The 18,684-nt window shown below is 43.0% G+C and overlaps 1 protein-coding gene across 2 annotated transcripts in view; it reads right to left on the bottom strand.

The window, feature by feature from the left end:
• Positions 1-18,684, bottom strand: part of ELP3 (elongator acetyltransferase complex subunit 3) — a 120,610-nt gene that overhangs the window by 55,226 nt on the left and 46,700 nt on the right. For both annotated transcript variants that reach the window (XM_020877898.2, XM_070480625.1), the window contains 3 exons: positions 16,533-16,694; positions 12,179-12,305; positions 3,085-3,278 (listed from right to left, as the gene is read on the bottom strand). In XM_020877898.2, the coding sequence (XP_020733557.1) occupies positions 3,085-3,278; positions 12,179-12,305; positions 16,533-16,694 (483 nt within the window). The remainder of the gene's footprint in view (positions 1-3,084; positions 3,279-12,178; positions 12,306-16,532; positions 16,695-18,684) is intronic.

The following is an 18,684-nucleotide window of genomic DNA, read 5'->3' as shown; positions in this document are numbered from 1 at the left end:
GAACTAACACCAAAAAAAGATGTCCTTTTCATTATAGGGAACTGGAATGCAAAAGTAGGAAGTCAAGAGATACCTGGAGTAACAGGCAAATTAGGCCTTGGAGTACAAAATGAAGCAGGGCAAAGACTAACTGAGTTTTGCCAAGAGAACGCACTGGTCATAGCAAATACTCTCTTCCAACAACACAAGAGAAGACTCTACACATGGACATCACCAGATGGTCAATACCGAAATCAGACTGATTATGTTCTTTGCAGCCAAAGATGGAGAAGCTCTATACAATCAGCAAAAACAAGACTGGGAGGTGACTGTTTCTTAGATCATGAACTCCTTATTGCCAAATTCAGACTTAAATTGAAGAACATAGGGAAAACCACTGGACCATTCAGGTATGACCTAAATCAAATCCCTTATGATTATACAGTGGAAGTAACACATTTAAGGGATTAGATCTGATAGACCGAGTGCCTGAAGAACTATGGACAGAGGTTTGTGACACTGTACTGGAGGCAGTGATCAAGACTATTCCCAAGAAAAAGAAATGCAAAAAGGCAAACTCCTATGTCTGAGGAGGCCTCACACATAGCTGAGTGAAGAAGAAAAGCAAAAGGCAAAGGAGAAAAAGAAAGATATACCCATCTGAATGCAGAAATCCAAAGAAGAGTAAGCAGAGATAAGAAAGTCTTCCTCAGTGATCAGTGCAAAGAAATAGAGGAAAACAATAGAATGGGGAAAGACTAGAGATCTCTTCACGAAAATCAGAGCTACTAAGGGAACATTTCATGCAAAGATGGGCACAATAAAGGACAGAAATAGTATGGACCTAATAGAAGCAGAAGATATAAAGAAGAGGTGGCAAGAATACATAGAAGAACTATACAAAAAAGGTCTTCATGACCCACATAAGCACAGTGGTGTGATCAGTCACCTAGAGCCAGACATCCTAGAAAATAAAAGTCAAGTGGGCCTTAGGAAGCATCACTATGAACAAAACTAGAGGAGATGATGGAATTCCAGTTGAGCTATTTCAGATCCTAAAAGATGATGCTGTGAAAGTGCTGCACTCAATATGCCAGCAACTTTGGAAAACTCAGCAGTGGCCACAGGACTGGAAAAGGTCAGTTTTCATTCCAATTCCAAAGAAAGGCAATGCCAAAGAATGTTCAAATTATTGCACAATTGCACTCATCTCACACGCTAGTAAAGTAATGCTCAAAATTCTCCAAGCCAGGTTTCAATAGTACATGAACTGTGAACTTCCAGATGTTCAAGCTGGATTTAGAAAAGGCAGAGGAACCAGAGATCAAATTGCCAACATCTGCTGGATCATCACAAAAAGCAAGAGAGTTCCAGAAAACATCTATTCCTGCTTCATTGACTATGTTAAAAGATTTCACTGGGTGGATCACAACAAACTGTGGAAAATTCTTAAAAGAGATGGGAATACCAGACCACCTTACCTGCTTCTTAAGAAATCTGTATGCAGGAAAAGAAGCAACAGTTAGAACTGGACATGGAACAACAGACTGTTTCCAAATTGGGAAAGGAGTATGTGAAGGCTGTATATTGTCACTCTGCTTATTTAACTTTTATGCAGAGTACATCATGCGAAATGCCAGGCTGGATGAAGCACAATCTGGAATCAAGATTGCCAGAAGAAATATCAATAACTTCAGATATGCAGATGACGCCATCCTTATGGCAAAAAGCGATGAAGTACTAAAGAGCCTCTTGATGAAAGTGAAAGAGGAGAGTGAAAAGGTTGGCTTAAAACTCAACATTCCGAAAACTAAGATCATGGCATCTGGCCCCATCACTTCATGGCAAATAGATGGGGAAACCATGGAAAGAGTGACAGACTATATTTCAGGGCTCCCAAATCACTGCAGATGGTGACTGTAGCCATGAAATTAAAAGATGCTTGCTTCTTGGAAGAAAAGCTATGACCCACCTGGACAGCATATTAAAAGGCAGAGTCATTACTTGGCCAACAAAGATCTGTCAAATCAAAGCTGTGGTTTTTCCTGTAGTCATGTATGGATGTGAGTGCTGGACTATAAAGAAAGCTGAACATCGAAGAATTGACGCTTTTGAATGGTGGTGTTGGAGAAGACTCTTCAGAGTCCCTTGGACTGCAAGGAGATCCAACCAGTCAATCCTAAAGGAAATCAGTCCTGAATATGCATTGGAAAGACTGATGTTGAAGCTGAAACTCCAATACTTTGGCCACCTCATGTGAAGAACTGACTCATAGGAAAAGACCCTGATGCTGGGAAAGATTGACGACAGGAGGAGAAGGGGACAACAGAGGATGAGATGGTTGGATGGCATCACCAACTCGATGGACATGAGTTTGAACAAGCTCTAGGAGTTAGTGATGGGTAGGGAGGCCTGGTGTCCATGGGGTCGCAAAGAGTCGGACATGACTGAGTGACTGAACTGAAATAAACTTCCACTGGAGAGGGCATGGTTCTGATCCCTGATCAGGGAACTAAGATCCTGCATGCCTCACAGCACAGACAAGAAAAAAAAAAAAAAACCACAAAAAACCATGGTTGTAAATGAGATCTCAGATTCTCTCTTCTAGAAAAAACAATTCAGATGATTTCCTTCATGCCAACAGGAATAGGTAACTCTTTCTCCATACTTACGTTAATATCAGTGAAGAATGCCTGTTGCTACTCTTTCAGAGGCTCCAGAACAGGGATAACACACATATGGCCATAGTGTGTCCTCTTACACTCACTATAGGATCTGGGTTGGAGCAGTTCCGGAAGAGGAAACACTGATCGAGTCACAGGCTCCTGCAACCCAACACCACACTGCTGCCCATCACCCTCCATCCATCTCCTGGCTCATGAATGAGTAGAGGGATGAACACATGGATACCCATGACATAGAAAGGCAGCTTGGACACCTGCCTTATCATTCCCAACCCCTCTATCTACAGGGAGCATTCCTGGTGTCCCATTTATAACGAAAAAAATTCAAACGCATCAATTTTCAGTGACGCTATTCTCATTAGAAACTGTGGACAGACAGGCTCGTCACTACTGACTGCTGGCAGGAAAGGTAACACACTACCTCTGCACGCGGTACACTCGCGTCCACGGGGGTACGAGGGCCAGGATCCGGGCCACCAATTCGATCAGGTCGCTGGGGGAATAACTCTTGTATCTTCCTGACTTCCACAGCTCATAGAGCCCCGTCCCACGAATCACCAGGGTGGGGTAGAGTTTCAAACCGTCAGGACGGAAAGCTGGGTTCTCAAAAAACTCCTGCGGAGAGAGAAGATGAGCTCCATTAGTTACATGGAGATTACCCATGGTGAAGCTTCCATCCTGGGCCGACTTCTCTCACATGCCTGCCTGGTCCCTAGACTACTTTCCATAAAGCGAGGGGAGGGAGACAGAACAGAAACTCACTGTTTTTACAGTCTCACAGGAGCAACACACTTGGGTGCTGGATGCCCGAGCCCTGGCTGACCCACCTCCTGGTCACGGCTGCCACCCTCCCCACCTTGCCTTCCTGCTGTGGCAAAGGCCATTCCCTCTGCCTGGAAATATTATCAGGTTTTCTTCATCTAGCTCACCTTTAGGTCTCAGCTTGAATGCCAATTCTTCAACGAGGTCTTACTGACCTTCAAATACAAATTGCTTCACTTAACTTTTTTTGGGGGGTGTGGAATTCTGTATTATTGCTTTCTTATCATCATACTGACGATTCATCTGATGCCCGCCTTTACCTCCAGACCGTATCCTCCTTTAATAATGGAATATATTTAAAAGTGACTTTTAAAAGTGACATAGATCATTATCTGGGCTGCAAAACCTACAGTGTTTTCCATGTGGCCCTCTGCAGAGAAAGTATGCTGACCCCTGGGTATGACTGTGTTGTCCTCAGGCCAATGGGCGCCGTGCCTAACCCAGAAGACACACACAGTCCATTTGTCACCTGGATGCTGAGCGATACAGCTAATTCATCTCTTTTGACACAGTCATTTCCTGCATTGTATCACCCCAGCTGGCTTATTTCTTTACTTGGGATGAAGCAAGGAGACATCAAGCCTTCTCCTTTCTATGATTTTGCACTGCAAATTTGCTCTTATCTGGATTCCACTTGCCATGTGATGGAGGAATTAAAGTGGATTCACATAGTTTCCTCTCACCCCGACCTGGCATTAGTATCTAAATGGCCAGAGTACTGTATCTTGTGAATGGAGTAAATGCTTTCTATCTTGTGCGGTTATTACTCCAGAGCTTTCCATTGTGTAACCTGCTTTCCAAAGAGATGTAACTACTGAGTTTTTGATCTCTCTCATTGATTCCTATTATCATCTTAAATGCTCTAATTTTTGTGCACCACTGGCTCTGAGGGACAGTCTGCTGTAACTGTGTGTAATTTTCCCTGTAACATTTATATTTTAAAGAGTCATCCAGTCTTTAATAAATATTCTATAGCCATCCACAAAGCGTATGTATGCAAGTCACTCTCCACTTAGTCTGCATCCATACGGGGAATATAGGATTTTAGCAAAGTACTTCTGGCTACTTGCATAATAAATTTAGGAGATATAAGGGCTGATAAAATGGTTTCATAAGGATGATAATAGTTCGAACAGGTGCAGGATTTCTCGTTAAATGCGGAGAATTGAAATATGTTTCTTTCCTTTTCTTCCAAAATCACACTAAATAACAGGAAATAATTTTTTTAAAAGCATAAACCCAGAGGAACAAAGGGAACATTAGAGGAGAGAGGAGGAGGAATAAGTGATGGCAGTAAATTTCTGGAAGACAGAAAATGGAAGATTGGTAAATGACTGCAAATGAAGAAAACTGCAAACAAACTATCTGCAAAGGAGGGTACGGATGAAAGGGCAGCTCAGTCACACAAGGGTCCCAGGAAGGCACGTAAATCAGAAACAGCAGGCAACAGGCAGGAGGGAAGACAGCATTGGATCAGTCTTTCCACATATTTACCTCTAATCCCCCTAATTCCTGCATCCTTCTACAGGCGGTCACCTGCCTATTTGTTCCCTGGAGAAACTGGAAAGCTGCTGGACTCTGAGATTCCAGGTGCAAAAGAAGACATGCGTGAGGATCAGAGCTTGAAAACAAGGAGAGTAAGTGAAAGCCAGCATTAAGTGGTGGAGCCCACCCTGCCCCCTGGACACTAGTAAGCAGTTTGCTGTGACCTACACCCACAGCCCCCACAGCCCCCAGGAGCACGCTGCAGAGTTTGTCTCTGGATTAAATAAACAGTCCTAAATAAGAGTTCTTTAGGGAATCCCCTAAAGAAAGGAAGGCTACCATCAACAAGCCACAAACAGCTTGTGATCTGGTTTTAAGCTCCTCACTTTAAAGCATGACCATTTGGCTAAGGATTACCAGATACGTGGGGGGGAGTCTAAAACAGGAAAGGTAGACCAAAACAAAAAGAAACAGAGGAACCTGGAGGAAACAGAGGCATTGCATGAAGGAAAAATAAACCTTAAAAAAAAAAACTATAATTCCTTTAGAGAGAGAAGATCTAGTACATCCATAAAGGGCTTCCCAGGTGGCAAAGAACTTGCCAGTGTAGGAGACGCAAGAGATGTGGGTTTGTTTGATCCCTGGGTCAGGAAGATCCCTTAGAGAAGGAAATGACAACCCACTCCAGTATTTTTGCCTGGAAAATTCCATGGACAGAGGAACCTGGCAGGCTGCAGTCCAGGGGGCCACAAAGAGTTGGACATGATTGAGCGCACCCACACACATAAAACAAGAGGATGCGAGAGAACTTACATTCCACGAGAATGTAAGAAAGAACTCTTGGAAATTAAAACTATAACAAAAACATTTAATAGAAAAGTTGAAAGATAAAGTGAGAAAATAATAAGAAAGCAGGAAAAAAAAAAAGACAAAAACAGAAAAGATAAGAATATCAGGTAATCAACCTGGGAGAGCCAACATTTCTAATACGAGTTTTAGAAACAGAACACAAAAAATGAAACAGGAAAGAGTATCCCATATTACAAAGAAATTTCTCAGATGATGAGACTCGATCAAAATATAGCATGATTAATTTTTAAAAAACTCTCTTAAGATACACCACTGTAATACATCACTTTCTCCAGGGTGAAAAAAACCCAGGTTATATATATTGTAGTTTTTAAGGAATAAGGAATACAGTGTTAGGAATAAGGAATACAGTGTTAGGAATGACAATATGCTTCTTGGCAGCACTAAAAGAGCTACAAGACAATGGCATAACATGTTTTTAAAAAGAAAAAAAAAAGGAGGTAAAATGGCTTTATAGAATTCTGTTAAGTGTGAAGGTAGAAGACAGAATAAAGACATTCTTGAACACGTAAAAGGCTTACTTTCCATGATGAATCCTTTCTTAGGAAGCTGCTGGAGAATGTGTTTTAGTAAAGGAAGTGAAGTGTGAAGTGTCAGCTGTTCAGTCGTGTCTGCCTCTTTGCAACCCCATAGCCCTCCAGTCTCCTCTGTCCATGGGATTCTCCAGGCAAGAATACTGGAGAGGGTTGCCATTTCCTCCTCCAGGGGATCCTCCCAATCCAGAGATCAAACCCGGGTCTCCTGCATTGCGGCAGATTCTTATCATCTGAGTCATCAGGGGAGCCCAAGTAAAGGAATAAACCAATAAAAAGGATTAATTTGGTTTCTAAAACAAAGGCTCTGACTGCAGAGAGTGAGAAAAGGGGCCCTAAGGAAAACAGCTGTGAACTAGACAGAGAATTGCCAGTGCAGTCTGGAGCTGGAAGACTAAATGTCCAAGAGTTATATCTTCAGCTTAAAAATGGAACTTAGAGTATCGGACAGGGTTGGCCAGTGACAGGGGGGCTTTAACACTGAACGGGCACATTTGAAGGTTACAGGAACTTGGAGAATTCCAGAAAAACATCTCTCTCTGCTTCACTGACTACACTAAACCCTTTGACTGTGTCGATCACAACAAACTGTGGAAAATTCTTAAACAGATGGGAATACCAAAACACCTTATCTGCCTCCTGAGAAACCTGTAGGCAGGTCAAGAAGCAACAGTTACAGCTAGACATGGAACAATGGACTGGTTCCAAATTAGGAAAGGAGTATGTCAAGGCTATATATTATCACTCTGCTTATTTAACCCCTATGCAGAGTACATCATGCAAAATGCAAGTATGGATGAATCACAAGCTGGAATCAAGATTGCTGGGAGAAATGTCAATAACCTTCAGATATGCAGATGACGCCACACTTATGGCAGAAAGCGAAGAACTAAAGAGCCTCTTGATGAAAGTGAAAGAGAAGAGTGAAAAAGTTGGCTTAAAATTCAACATTCAAAAAACTAAGATCATGGCCATCTGGTCCCATCACTTCATGGCAAACAGATGGGGCAAAAATGGAAATGGTGACAGACTTTATTTTCTCCCATATCACTGCAGATGTTGACTGCAGGCATAAAATTAAAAGATACTTGCTTCCTGGAAGAAAAGCTATGACCAACCTAAACAGCATATTAGAAAGCAGAGACATTACTTTACTGGCAAAGGTCCATATAGTCAAAACTAAGGTTTTTCCAGTAGTCATGTATGGATGTGAGAGTTGAACCATAAAGAAGGCTGAGCACCGAAGAACTGATTCTTTCAAACTGTGGTGCTGGAGAAGACACTTGAGAGTCCCACGGACAGCAAAGGGATCAAACCAGTCCATCCTAAAGGAAATCAACACTAAATATTCACTGGAAGGACTGATGCTACAGCTGAAGCTTCAATACTTGGACCACCTGGAAGGTCTGATGCTAAAGTTGAAGCTCCAATACTTTGGCCACCTGATGTGAAGTGCCAGTTCATTGGAAAAGACCCCGATGCTGGGAAAGACTGAGGGCAGGAGGAGAAGGGGATGACAGGGGATGAGATGGTTGGATGGCATCACTGACTCAGTGGACATGAGTTTAAGCAAACTCCAGGAGTTGGTGATGGGCAGGGAAGCATGGCGTGCTACAGTCCACGAGGTCACAAAGAGTCAGACACAACTGAGCGACTGAACAACAGTAGGACAAGAGATTCTCTCTACTGATGCTCAGGAAAAAGCAATCCAAGCACGGAAGAAGGAAACATGGTGGTAAATATTAAGACCCCTGCCCCCACCACTAGGCTACAACAGTTGAAAGTGGCAGAGGACTACTGCATTTCGATATGACCCCCTTAGGAGGTACTGGATTCTCAAATACTATTTAGTAATAGTTTATTACTTCCACTTATTTTATAAACTTAAGAACTAATAAACATCATTCTGCTGGTAATGTGAATGATACATTAGACGGGAACATGGCTGGTGACCCTGTGATCAGATAAGAAGCTGTCTGCCTTTGCAGTGAGCTGACAAAAGCATGAAGCTGTGGCGGTGGGGCTGAAGAGGAGGGGACAGTTTTAAAAGATATTCAGGGGGAGTAACAGAGAGGACCTCCTGTGGGATCAGACCCAGAGTACAGGGAACAGTAACAGCAGCAGCAGCAGATGTACTGAGCACTTGCTCTGCCAGGCATTTTTCTAACGATGCATTATCTCTGCCCATCTTCACAGCTGCCCCATTTTAAAGATGAGGAAACTGAGGAACAAAGCAGTTCAAACAGTTTGCTACCAAGTGGTGGGGCCAGGATGCAAGCTCGCCCCAGTCTGGCTCTGGAGTCCAAATATTTTCTACTTCCTTCTGAATGATTCCTAAATGTCTAGCTTGGGAGAGTACATGGATGGCGGGGCCACAAACAGTACAGGAAACAGTAGGGGAGGAGACCACCAGGGAATGGAGAAGTATGTCCATATCGGATACATTAAGGCTGAAGTACGTGTAAGGCCTCTGGTGCCTATTGAAGAGTATTCAGCAACTGGGCTTAAGAGCTGAGGCTTAAGACTGCAGAGAAAATGAGATTCATTGAAGTGTAAGTGGTAAGATCGGGACAACAGAAGACAGACACACACATATAGAAGAGAGCAAAAGACAGAAGCCACACTTACGCAGGGAGGAGAAAAAGATCTAGCAGAAGAGAAATAGTCCTAGAGGCAAGAAGGGAACCAGGAGACGGCAGAGTCACAAAAGCCAGGGGGGTGGGAATTTCAGACGAGAGATAGTCCCGTGGGATCTACCTTCCCCGACCAGGGATCTAACTTGCATTCCCTGCACTGGGAGGCGGATTCTTAACCACTGAACCACCAGGGAAATCCCTGGAGATAGTCTCTAACAATAACAAACGCTAAGGTTGGATAAAATGTCAGCAGAGAAGTAGCCTTTGGATTTGGAGGTTAGCAAGTATAGTACAATGTTTGAGGGAAGACTGTGTGTATGTGTACGTCTGTGTTGGCAGGGGAGGACCTGGCAAGCTGTAACTTGATCACTTGGTTTTTGGGAAAAACAGCTCATTGTGGGTGCAGGCAACTCCTGAGAGTCAAAAAGGTGGGCAAACATGGATGGACCTTGAAAGACTTCCCATGACTGACAGAAGGTTCTGGAGATAAATTTTTCCTCAAGAGAAACCAACACTTTCTTAGTGATGCTTAGATGAAATGCTAAGCATTTTCAGCACCCTGAACTTGGATATCCAAAAGCAGTCTAATTTTAAAAGAATAAAAGACCGAAACAGCAAAAAGTTATTATGAGTAATAAATGATACAACATTTTGTAGTCCTATCTGAGGACAGGTGATAGATTTTTAAACATTTATTTAATTGAAGGGTAACTGCTTTACAATATTGTGTTGGTTTCTGCCATAGGTCAACATGAATCAGCCATAGGTATACATATGTCCCTTCCCTCTTGAAGACAGATTTTTCCAAATCATGTAACCAGTACCCAGATGCTCAGTTAAGAAAAGGCACATTATCAAAACCTCAGAAGCCTACCACATGCCCACTTCCAGTTACAAATCCACCCAAAGCTTCTGAACCTCACATTAATAGAATTATATGTTAGGTTGTGTTTTGGATCTGGTTTCCTTTGCTCAATATCATGTTGAATAGAATCAGCCACGTTGTTGCATGAAGCCATAATTAATTTAGTCTTACTGCTTTATGTATTTCATTGTTTGACTATACCACAACTTATTTATGTATTTGACTTTAATGGACACCTGGGGTGTTTTCAATCTGAGATACTACCCTCAGAAATCTGTGACTGTGTTTTGGTAAATACATGTGCACATTTCCGTTGGGTAAACATGAGGAAGTAGAATTGCTGGGACATGGAGTATGTGTATGTTTGCTTTTAGTAGATACTATCAAACAGCTTTCTAATCTGATGTACCAATCTATATTCCCACTAACAGAGAATGAGAGTTCCAGTTGCTTCACACTCTTATCAACACTTGATATTATCTTTTATAATTTTCATTACTCTGATGAATATACAGTAGCCATGCATTATAGTTTTTTTCTTTGAAGATAAATGACTTAGAAAACTTTTGAATGGTTATTGAGTAGCTGAGCATCTTATTTGTGAAGTGCTTGTTCAAGTTTTTTTTTTTTGCCCATTCTATCAGGGTGTCTATCTTTTTTAAAAAATTGATTTGTAAAAATACTTACGATAATCTATAGATTGATTTTTCAAAGGATTTTTTTTCTTGAGAGAAATCTGGTTTCTCATTTTAGCTCTATTGTGTTATTCATTTGCTGGGATGCAGTTAGAAAAGGCATACGGTCTACTCATATTCCCTGTGGATTTCTTTGAAAAGATTGTAAACAAGAAGATAAATCTGTTTACTTGGAGGGCTGTCTTTGCAATGTTATTTCTGAACCATTCTTTATTTTGAAGACACTAAGAAAATAAATTGTGAGACTCAGTTATTTACTATTACTTTATATATTTTTTTTCCCAAGGGTACTTAAAGTTATGAACTCTGGCTGTACCACTGGCCCGCCCAGAAGCTGTACTGAAAAGAAATGTGTGTTTCAGGTGCCTTTAAGGCTTATAGTCTGAGTACCCAGCTAATACTACTGAGGGGAAGATATGATTCAAAATCTATTACATGGTCAATATGAAGGAATTTGTAACATCTGTGAACATCTGTGAATTAATGCTGTCTTATAAAATAGACCTTTAGTTGTATTTCATTTGCTTGGAAATAATAAAAATAAACTTTCTGAAAGGAAAGAAAGAACATCATGATAAATTCCAGTGTTCTAATAACAGAGCATAAAAGTCTTTTTGTTGATCAAATAACTTGATAAACATTTTCATCCTCTTCTCTAAAAGGATATCCCTAAGCCACTTTCCTATTTGAGAATCTGAAGGAAGAAAGAGTTTTGACCAATCTCATTTCCTAAGACCAAGCTAACATGGATCAAGCTAACATGTGACAGAGTAAAAACAAACAGGATTTCCCTGGGGGTACAGTGGATAAGAATCTGCCTGCCAGTGCGGGGGACACGGGTTTGATCCCTGGTCAGAGAAGATTTCACATACTGCAGGCAACTAGAGACTGGGCCCCTCAACCAGTGAGCCCAAGCTCTAGAGCCTGAGATGCAACTACTGAAGCCTACAGAGCCCGACCTCCACAATACAAGAGGCCGTCACAATGAGAGCCCGTGCATCGCAATGAAGAGGAGCCCCTCCTCGCCACAACTAGAGAAAGCCCGAGTGCAGCGATGAACGCCCAGTGCAACCAAAAATAAACTAATAATTTTTTTTAAGAAGCAAACCAAGCCCAGAGTTAGGTATTAAAATTCAAAGAACAGAAAGGCTAGAAGAAAACAGAATAGTTTCTTTCACTGTTTAAGGAAATCCTGAAAGAGAAAGGCAGTTCTAAGCTTAGAAGCATCCTAAGAAATCACTAAATAAATAAGTAAATAGGAAAGCTTTGACAACAGAAACAAAAGTAAAAGACCAAGAATAGTGTGGGGAAAATATTTTAAACAAATTGCCTAGAAAGTTCATATAATTAACATTAAAAATATTCATGTCCAGTGGAGTATTCAGAGAACAAAACCACACAATTCCCAAAAGATGGAAGTATTATACTTATTGGATACATGTATACGTATGGCTGAGTCCCTCTGCTATCCACCTGAAACTATCTCAACATTGTTAATTAGCTATACTGCAACACAAAATAAAAAGTTAAAAAAAAAAGAAGAAAAGCAGAAAGTGTAGAAGTGGCATGCAGAGGCTTCTCAAGCAGCTTGGTTTGGGTTAACACTTACTATAAACTGTTCAATGTCTCTCTCCAGTCCCACGTTCGGCAGATCAGGCATCATATGAGCCACCACTTTGAAGCCAGAATCTTTGGCCAGGTGGAAGGACTCGCATACTGCCTTCACAGTGTGGCCCCTGAGGAAAGAAAATTCACTACCTGTTACACAAATAAACGGGCAAGAAGGTGAGCGGCAGCAACAGGGGGCAACAAAGTCTGACAGAGGTAATAGCAGCTCTGGAATGAATATGGTTGGGGAAAAGGAAATCTTAGAAAGTCATCTTTACATCTCTGCTTCTAAGAAGGCCTGGAGAAAAATACTTTTACTTCTGAGATATTTCTCAGAAATTCCCTTAAGCACCTCCTCAGAGTTCTGACAGCAAGTGACTGAGGTCACAAGAATTAATATAGTGGTGGTTTAGTCGCTTAGCTGTGTCCTAGTCTTGTAACCCCAGGGACTACAGCCCACTAGGCTCCTCTATCCGAGGGGATTCTCCAGGTAAGAATACTGGAGTGGGTTGCCATTTCCTTCTTCAGAGGATCTTCCCAATCCAGGGATCAAACCTGGTTCTTCTGCATTGCAGGTGGATTCTCCACTGACTGAGCCATCAGGGAAAAAGAATTAATATATACTAAAATTACCTGGTTTAGCATTATGGGCCAAAATAAGTCTGCTAATACAAATACTGAGGTTAAAAACAAGAATAGTGAGATCAGAGCCTTACAGGAACATCATCTTGCCATGCCCTTGCTTTTAGAAATATTCATTACAAGTAATTTCATTGGGAGAAAGAAAGGGAGGAAGGGAACGGGGGGCAGAAAGAGACCGATTCATCAATACGCAAAGCACATTTCATTCTGGTGGGCTAGAGGTCCTTAAAAAAGTATTAGTAAGAAGAAAGTATAATTGAGTGACAAGGTGGAATCATTTGGGGCCCGCTGGATAAGTCAGCTTACCGTTCTAGCGCTACATTCAAGACACAAGCCCTATTAATAGTTTGGGGCTATTAAAAACTGAAGCCCACAGTGCTCTCACCAGAAAGACCTTCCCATTCACCACCCAAAACTCCTAGAAACTGTGGATCCCAGCCCACTCTCTGAAGGTTCCTATTCATTTCCAAGGCTTCAATCTCTGATCTCCTTTTGCTAACAACTTCTCAATTTCCATGGCTGGGTCAGGCCTCTCTTCTGACACCAAGCCCAAATACCCGATACGCTACTGCCGCACTGTACAATACTGTAGTCACAAGGCGCACATGGTTATTCAAGTTCATCTTGAAACTGACCCAAATCAATAATTCAGTTCCTTGGCTGTGCTATCACAGTGGACAACGTGGGTTCCGAACATTTCAGACACTGTGCAATGTTCTGCTGGACAGCCCAGCTCTAAAGCAAACCTTCCGCTGGCTGTTCCACCAGTATGTAAGGGTCTAAAGCCTAGTTTTCCACAATGAAACTCATCTTGCCTCCCAGCCTCTCTCCTTCCCATTCTGTCTCACCCTCATTCCCATTCAGTCACCATACAGTGCTTCTCAGGATATCACCTCCTGCCTGAATTACTGCAACAGCCTCTGCACTGGGCTTCCTTCCATCGTCTTAGTCCACCCTCACACTGTGATTCCTGAAAAGTGATGTTTCTAAAATGCGGATATGGGGACTTCCCCGGGGTCCAGTGGTTTAAGACTTCCAGTTTCCTCTGCAGGGGGCAGCGGTTCGATCCCTGGTAGGGGAACTTAAGATCCCATATGCCATGTGGTGTGACAATCAATAAATCAATCAATAAAATGCAGATATGCCTTGAACACAACTTAGCTGGCCTTGGATTAAAGTCTAAGCCCACCGGGCCAACTTCTAAGGCTCTTGTCCCTCTGCTGATCCTTTCAGCCTCACCTCTGACCAGGCTCCCACCTCATGCTCCACCAAACAAAATCACTCCAAAATCCCTAAACGCGCCATGATGTGCTTCCACTCTCAGGAGCTTGCTTGTACTTTTCTTTCAGCCTGAAACAGTCTTCCTCTTCCCCACCTGACTAACTCAGACTCTTCCTGTGAGTCTCAGCTTCCACGTCATTTTCTTCAGGAAGCTTCTCTGAGCTCCAAGAGACTCCATCCCCAAGGTATCCCTCTAGCACATCCTTGGTTATTACTGCAGCAGCCCTACCAGTGTTTCTGGCTCAAGCCTTCCCCAACAAGACTGCATCCTATTCACATTGATCTTTCTCAAGCCTGATATCCATCAGACTCTTCCTGTGGACAAAAATATTTTGGAGATCTCTATTACCTTAAAGGGGTTTCCCCCTGGCTCAGTGGTAAAGAATCTAGTTGCCAATGCAGGAGACGTGGGTTCGATTCCTGGGTTGGGAAGATTCCCTGGAGAGTGAAATGGCAACCCACTCCAATATTCTTGCCTGAGAAATTTCATGGACAGAGAAGCTTGTAGGGGCTACAGTCTATGGGGTCGCAAAGAGTCGGATATGACATATCGACTAACTAACAACAACAAATTACCTTAAGGGAAGCATCCGCCTTCCCTAGCCTGGAACTCTTCTTGGTTGTTTCTAAGATGCTGACCCATGTGTTTCCCTGATTTCCCTTTAGTTCCTTCTCCAATCACAACCCTCCATCATGTCTGTCTAACCCCTATTAAAGTCAAGTAGCCTTTAAGGTCCAACTCAACACATACCTACTCCTGAAACCTGTTTTTATTTCTGGATGGAAAAGAACTTCATATTGCCTCTATCAGCTCTTACTCCTTCCTTCCTTAGACTCTCAAGTTTCTCAAAGTTTATACCCATCATCTCACCAGCCGTTCTTTCACTACCCTGCCAGTTGGCATTTGCTTCATAAAAACTAATCTGTTAGATCTCACCTGGGCTTATTTGTTTACGAACTGATCGACCGTGCTGGGTCTCAGTTGTGGCACACAGAATCTTCGCTGCGGTGCGTGGGCTCCAAGGCATGTGGGCTCTATAGTTTGCAGCGCTCTGGCTCTCGAGTTGAGGCACACGTGGGTGTCCACGTGTGGGTGCACGGGTTGAGGTGCACCTCCAATCCATGCAGTTGAGGTGCATGGGCTCAGTAATTGTGGCACACAGGCTTGGTTACCCTGCAGCATGTGGGGTCTTAGTTACCGATGACCATCACCCAGCAATCGACCTGTGTCCCCCACACTGACAGGCAAATTCTAAACCACTGGACCACTAGGGAAGTCCCCCTGTTAGTTAACGATGACCATCACCCAGCAATCGACCTGTGTCCCCCACACTGACAGGCGAATTCTCAACAATTGGACCACTAGGGAAGTCCCTCTGGCTTCCTTCTTGTTCAAACCCTTTTCTCTGTTCCTATTCTCCTTGGCCTTCTCTCCTGCTTTAAACCATTGAGTTTGAACCCTGCCTTTGAAAGTGAAAGAGGAGAGTAAAAAAGTTGGCTTAAAGCTCAACATTCAGAAAACTAAGATCATGGCATCTGGTCCCATTACCTCATAGGAAATAGATGGGGACACAGTGGAAACAGTGTCAGACTTTATTTTTTTGGGCTCCAAAATCACTGCAGATGGTGATTGCAGTCATGAAATTAAAAGATGCTTACTCCTTGGAAGAAAAGTTATGACCAACCTGGATAGCATATTAAAAAGCAGAGACATTACTTTGCCAACAAAGGTCCATCTAGTCAAGGCTATGGTTTTTCCAGTGGTCATGTATGGATGTGAGAGTTGGACTGTGAAGAAAGCTGAGCACCAAAAAATTGATGCTTTTGAACTGTGGTGTTGGAGAAGACTCTTGAGAGTCCCTTGGACTGCAAGGAGATCCAACCAGTCCATCCTAAAGGAGATAAGTCCTGGGTGTTCACTGGAAGGACTGATGCTGAAGCTGAAACTCCAATACTTTGGCCACCTCATGTGAAGAGCTGACTCATTGGAAAAGACCCTGATGCTGGGAGGGATTGGGGGCAGGAGGAGAAGGGGATGACAGAGGATGAGATGGCTGGATGGCATCACTGACTGGATGGGCATGAGTTTGAGTAAACTCCGGTAGTTTGTGATGGATAGGGAGGTCTGGCGTGCTGTGATTCATGGGGTCACAAAGAGTCGGACACGACTGAGCGACTGAACTGACTTGCTTTCTGTACAGGAAAGGCCATTTATGAATAGGAAGAGAGAGGAAGATGATGTTTACAGGCTACTGGAAAAGAGTCAGCACAGAAAGACTGAAAGTCAAGGAAGGAGGAGATGGGGTTCAGAGCACGGACGGAAAAATGAATAGGAGGAGCACCTAGACCCCTCCCTCTCAGATGGGTAGGAGCATCGATCTGTTTGGTGGGGGAAGAGGAAGCCTTGTGCAAGATCACCTGCACCATCTTACCGGTTGGTATCTCTGGCCACATCCTCATAGACACTCTGCACCCCAATCTCCAGCCTCGTGCAGCCGTAGGTCAACATGTCACTGAGATGCCGCTTCATGCAGTAATCTGGTCTGGTCTCAATAGTAATTCCGATGCATTTTGTGAGGCTTCTCTCAGAATATCTATAGAGCAAATAGAAAAGTAAATAGCCTGCCACAGCTTTAGGACATTGGTGCTCATTTGAAGGATGTCTTCCCCTTGTCCTCCCGGATCTAACTCACTGGTTGAGAGCACCAGCTCTCGGGTCAGACTGAGTTCAAATCCTGGTTCTGCTACTTCTTAACTATGCCACCAAGAACATGATTAACCTCCTTGTGCTTCAGTTTCATCATTGGCAAAATGAGGATAATAGCAGCTATGCCTCATGGGACAGACGTGCCTGAGCGGGCACACAGTGTACGGTTATCGTCATCACCATCACCATTATGTTCCTGCAGCGTGCGGCAGCTATAATCGCCTTGAAAAGCAGGGATTTCAACTGTGAAAACCCTAATTTTCAGTTCCTAGCAATGATTTTTCATGTAAGTGAAAACCATCTGCATCATTTATTTCCTACTCCATGTTTTAGAGTCATGTTAAATGAAGGAAAACAAAAGATGGGGAGGGAAGGGTATGCATAATGATCATAATGATCACAGGAGTAATTCAGGTGAAATGTCCCCCCCCCGCCCCCACACACACGTCTTCTTGTCAAGCCTATGAATCTCAGCAATGACTTACAAAATTAGGAGTCATTTTTCTCTTTCACTAAAACCAGGTATCAGAGTGGTGAGTACCACTTGAGATTCAAGCTATTTTGAGTTAATAGCCTTAATGCTGGCCAGAAACCCAGAAAAATGAACATGACTCCCTAAGGGGAATGCTGATGTGAGGGAATAGGAAACTCTTACCTACAAAGGCCACTGTGGCCAAGCACTGCACTGAACATGCCACATACAGTGAATGCTCTCACCAGCTCTGTGAAGTGAGTTTTATTATCCCCATTTTGCAGATTCAGAAACTGAAGCTCCTAACGTGATCAAATATTGGGTTGGCTTAAAAATTTGTCTCTGTTTTTCCATGCCACCTTATGGAAAAACTTTGGCCAACCCAATGCTTTGTCCAGGGCTTCCCTGGCGGTTCAGATGGTAAAGAATCTGCCTGCAATGTGGGAGATCTGGGTTTGACCCCTGGGTGAGGAAGATCCCCTGGAGGAGGGAACGGCTACCCACTCCAGTGCTCTTGCCTGGAGAATCCCATGGACAGAGGAGCCTCACGGGCTACAGTCCATTGGGTTGCACAGGGATGGAGACAACTGAGCAATTAACACCTCACTTCGCACTTTGTCCAAGAGTACAGCACTCATAAAATCTAAGTCAGGACTTGAAGGTAGGATTTTGACAAGGCCAAAAATCCTTGTTCTGTTTCACTTTATCACACTGCTTGGACAATTCAGCATGGGATATCAGATCTGTCTCCTCTTCAACTTCTGGCCTTCCCTTACAGCTCAGCTGGTAAAGAATCTGCCTGCAATGCGGGAGACCTGGGTCCAACTCCGGGGTTGGGAAGATCCCTTGGAGAAGGGAAAGGCAACCCACTCCAGTATTCTGGCCAAGCGAATGGAGTCGCACACAATTGGACACAAGTGAAAGTGAATGACTTTCACTTCACACTTCAACTTCTAGAATGAAGTAATTCTTCCAAATGCCTTCTTACAACTTTCTTAATTCTTCGGGGAGGGTGAGGGAAGCCTTTATTTGGCACTTCATTTCCTTCTTTCCAAAGAAGTTCATGCGTTTGTCGTGAAAAAGAAAAATCATAAAATTCCCACGTTCTGTAACTACTGTTCTCTTTTAAATTCATTCATTCATCACTGTCAATAAATGAACTTATTTAATAATAATTATTAAGGTGGTTAAGAATCACTGAACTGAAGAACTGACTCAAGTCTTTCACACTATGACTGTATTCCTAAGGTTTTATATAGGATTATCAGAGGCAGCAAGAACTAAAGGTAAACAACTAGTCCACAGTTACTAAACAACGAATCGTAAGACAAAAAAGGGCACAGATCTTATCAAATCTTGCTTCTGACAGGATACTAAATCAACTGACTTCTCTGAGACAATTGGA

The sequence above is a fragment of the Odocoileus virginianus genome, chromosome 18, assembly GCF_023699985.2.
Source record: "Odocoileus virginianus isolate 20LAN1187 ecotype Illinois chromosome 18, Ovbor_1.2, whole genome shotgun sequence".
Taxonomy (NCBI): domain Eukaryota; kingdom Metazoa; phylum Chordata; class Mammalia; order Artiodactyla; family Cervidae; genus Odocoileus; species Odocoileus virginianus.
Note: the sequence above shows the minus strand (reverse complement) of the source record. Positions and strands in the feature narration are given on the sequence as shown.